Source organism: Neopelma chrysocephalum, unplaced genomic scaffold (assembly GCF_003984885.1).
Source record: "Neopelma chrysocephalum unplaced genomic scaffold, ASM398488v2 Primary Assembly neopelma1_89972, whole genome shotgun sequence".
Taxonomy (NCBI): Eukaryota; Metazoa; Chordata; class Aves; order Passeriformes; family Pipridae; genus Neopelma; species Neopelma chrysocephalum.
This window is the reverse complement of record NW_020918855.1, coordinates 2330-6021: the sequence shown is the minus strand read 5'-3', so window position 1 is coordinate 6021 and position 3692 is coordinate 2330. Positions and strand designations below refer to the sequence as shown.

Here is a 3692-nt window from a genome sequence, read left to right as displayed (position 1 = left end):
CTGCCCGGGGGGCTTGGGAGGGACCCCCAGCCCGTGTGCCCCACACTCAGCTGGCAGGGAGAGAGCCAAGGGACAGGGCCACGGGCAGGGCAGAGCTGCCCAGGGCCGGGGTCAGCTGGGGGTATTGGTACCAGCCAGTGCTGGGGCCAAGCAGAGCACGAGGCCTCTTGCAGAGCCCTGGAGCAGCCTCCCACTTGCCAGCCCTGCCCTGTTGGGGTGACACTGTCCCCTCCCTACAGGACACTGCCCCAGAAATTTTTGGAGGGGCTTTTTTGTCTATTCCTGGTTGCTGATTGATGTTGGGGACCTGATGGACCCTCTGCAATCCCATCCCTGGGGCACAATCTCCTCTCCAGAGCTTGACTTCTTGCAGCCTTTGCAGGGAAATCTGTGCTGGCAGCTGCATCCTGAGCCCGAGGGCAGTTTGTATTCCCGAGTGCTGATCCATCCTGGGGACCCAAGGGATCCTCTGCCATTCCATCCATGCAGCAGGAGTCACCCTCCTGCCCTTGACTCCCTGCAGAGGAACAAGTGCCATCTCTCTGTTTGGGAGAAGCCAGATGCTGCCCCTGGGCCATCAGAAGTGGTGCTGAAGCCTCTTTCAGCCCAGCCCTGGGTGCAGTTTTCTCATCCCCTCAGCGAGTGCCCGCTCCCCCAGCCGGCACTGACCAACCAGGGTGTTTGGCACACGTGGTTTGGTGGTTTGGAGAAACAGCCTCGGACTGGCAGGGGGCCAGAGAACCTCTAGGAACAGCCCTGGCGAGGTGCCTGCACTGGCAGGGGGTCAGGGGATCGCTGCTCCACGAACCGGCTGGAGCTCTGGGTGAGCCTGAGCTGAAGGGCCTGTGACCTGTGGATGAGTCCAGGATGGAGCAGAGACCCCTCTGCAGCCTGGGAGGAGCCCACACCGGAGCAGGGGATGCCCAAAGGAGGTTGAGAGCCCATGGGAAGCCCCTGCAGAGCTGAGGGAGCAAAGCCCTGGTTTCCAGGGCTGCCCCCCCACCCCAGTTTGGTTTTGGGAAAGTTTTTTTGGTCTAATCTTCATATTTTGGAGTATTTTGTAGCCGAATCTCAACTTTTTGCAGTTTGAGGGGGCAAGGGTCTTTCTGCTTTTTTTGAGGGGTTTTTACCTGAATGTCGATGGTTTGGGTTTTTCTGGGCTGAATCTTGGTGTTTTGGAGGTTTTTATGGTCACAGGATGCCCGGTGAGTTCTAGACATGGACTTGGGCAGGAGGAACCCTCAAGCCAACATGCTCAGCCCTTGTTTTTCTCCCCATCAGGATTTGTCCTTCCCAAAGCTTGGCGGATGGAGGAGGAGGCTGCGAGGAAGAGGAAGATGCCTTGGGCCCCCCAGGCAGGTGAGGAGGAAGTCAGTGGCCCTTTGTTTTGGTGTTGTGCTGGCTCTGGCAGCCGAGCATGGCCCCCGGCTGCAGGACAACCCCGCTGCCGCCGCCGTCCTGCCGGGGCCGGAGTTGGGGGGATGTCCTTGGCCTTCCCTGTGGGCCGGAGGCAAATCCCCTCCCTGTCCTTCTTGCTTCCTGCCCCAGGCCCCGAGCTGAGGACGGAGAGCCCGGAGGACAAATCCCCCCGGCAGACCCTGGTGGGAGAGGCCGTTTTGAAGGGCTCCACGGCACAGGAAGGCAACAGGGAGGAAAAGGGCCGGAGATCCCCCCACAGGAGGGGCTCCAAAGCCAGCCCAGGGTGCTCTGAGGAGGAAAGACCCAGCCTGTGCCAGGAAAGCAGCTGGAGCTTGAGGGGGAGCTTGGACCTGGTGGTCCCTGAGCAGCCTCCCAGCAGGCAGAAGCCCTTCAGGTGCTTGGAATGTGGGAAGAGCTTCAGGAAGAGCACCAACCTCCTCAGCCACCAGCACATCCACACTGGGGAACGGCCGTACACGTGTGGGGAATGTGGGAAGAGCTTCAGGACCAACTCCACCCTGATCCAGCACCGTCGCATCCACACTGGGGAACGGCCCTATTCGTGTGGCGAATGTGGGAAGAGCTTCAGGCAGAGCTCCCACCTGATCCAACACCAGCAAATCCACACTGGGAAACGACCCGGGAAAGGGGTGGGAGAGGAGGGCTATAGGGAGGGGGGAGAGCAGGAGGGGTGTTGCCATGGCGGCCGGAGCTCGAGCCATAGCTCCAAGCTGGTGGTCCCTGAGCAGCCTCCCAGCAGGCAAAAACCCTTTAGGTGCTTGGAATGTGAGAAGAGCTTCAGGACAAGCTCCCACCTGATCCGACACCAGCACATACACACCAGAGAATGGCCCTACACGTACAGGGAATGTGGAAAAAGCTTCAGTAACAGCTCCAACCTTCTCACCCACCAGCACATCCACAGTGGAGAACAGCTCTACATATGTGGGGAATGTGGGAAGAGCTTCAACCGAAACTCCAAGCTGATCCGACACCAGCGCATCCACACTGGGGAACGTCCCTACATGTGTGGGGAATGTGGGAAGAGCTTCAGTGACAGCTCCACCCTCCGCACCCACCAGTACATACACACTGGGGAACGGCCCTACACGTGTGGGGAATGTGGCGAGGGCTTCAAGAAAAGCTCCAATCTGATCCAACACCAGGCCATCCACACTGGGGAACGTCGCTACACGTGTGGGGAATGTGGGAAGAGCTTCAGGGACAGCTCCACCCTCCGCACCCACCAGTACCTACACACTGGGGAACGGCCCTATACATGCGGGCAATGTGGGAAGAGCTTCACGAAGAGCTCTCACCTCCTCATCCACCAGCGCATCCACACTGGGGAACGGCCCTACAAGTGCTTGGAATGTGGGAAGAGGTTTCAGCAAAGCGCACATCTCCTCCTGCATGAGCGGACACACACGGATGAGAGGCCCTTCCGCTGCACCGACTGCGGGAAGGGCTTCAAGCACAACTCCGCCCTCGTCAGGCACCGGCGCATCCACACCGGGGAGAGGCCCTACAAGTGTGGGGAGTGTGGGAAGAGCTTCACCCGCAGCTCTTACTTGACCTCACACCAACAGACCCACAAGTAAGGGAAAGCCCTACGAGTGCCCCAACTGCGGAAGAGCCTCGGCTGCTGCTTCCACCCCGAATGAAGCCCCTGATGGTGAGGCAACCCCTGGAGTCCAGTGACTGTCAGTCCATCCCTTTCGACCACAAAGGGCCAGTCCCCTTTCCCAGGAGCAGATTCTTCCAACAGAACCCTTCTTGGGGGTGTGTGTGGAGATTCCTGCCTTGGCTGAGAAGCCCCCCCAAGGGCAGTTCTGGAGGTTGAGAGCAGAGATCTCCCCAGGAGCTTTGGTCTGGGGGAGTTCCATCCATCTTTAATTAAGAATTAGTGCTTTTGTGCCAGCTTGAGTAGAATTGCTTCAAGAATTGCTTTAGTGTAGAGCACTGTCCTATCTTATGCTGTACTGCTGGTAGTTTTAGTGTGTATACTGTACAATAAATGTGATGAAGATCTTTTGTCTGATCATTTGTAACCCTAAATAATTCATTTCTATCAATAGATCTAATTTGCCATCATTAAAACCTGGGGGACAAAAGTGGTTAAGTCACACCTCTTTAATTCCTCTTAACTGAAACTGTTGGTATAATGCAAGGCTGAGATTGGATCCAGCAGCCTCCAGCATCCCACAGTAAGGTTGGAGCTCAGGGAGCCACCCCCTTTTGCCAATCCCCCTGTGCCCAAAGACCCCCATGGG

General features: G+C 57.7%; 1 protein-coding gene across 1 annotated transcript; it reads left to right on the top strand.

Moving 5' to 3' along the window:
• The first annotated feature begins 1307 nt into the window (after nt 1–1307).
• Nucleotides 1308–3020, top strand: LOC113979848 (zinc finger protein with KRAB and SCAN domains 7-like). Its single transcript, XM_027707125.1, has 3 exons — nt 1308–1359; nt 1549–2056; nt 2186–3020. Exons 1-3 carry the CDS (start codon nt 1308–1310, stop codon nt 3018–3020), a joined length of 1395 nt encoding a protein of 464 aa, XP_027562926.1.
• The last annotated feature ends 672 nt before the right edge of the window (nt 3021–3692 follow it).

Coding starts and splice junctions, on each gene's coding strand:
- LOC113979848 (XM_027707125.1), top strand. CDS start 1,308: ATGGAGGAGGAGGCTGCGAGGAAGAGGAAGATGCCTTGGGCCCCCCAG. Junction 1,360..1,548: donor GCCTTGGGCCCCCCAGGCAG/GTGAGGAGGAAG, acceptor TTCCTGCCCCAG/GCCCCGAGCTGAGGACGGAG. Junction 2,057..2,185: donor CAAATCCACACTGGGAAACG/ACCCGGGAAAGG, acceptor CAGCAGGCAAAA/ACCCTTTAGGTGCTTGGAAT.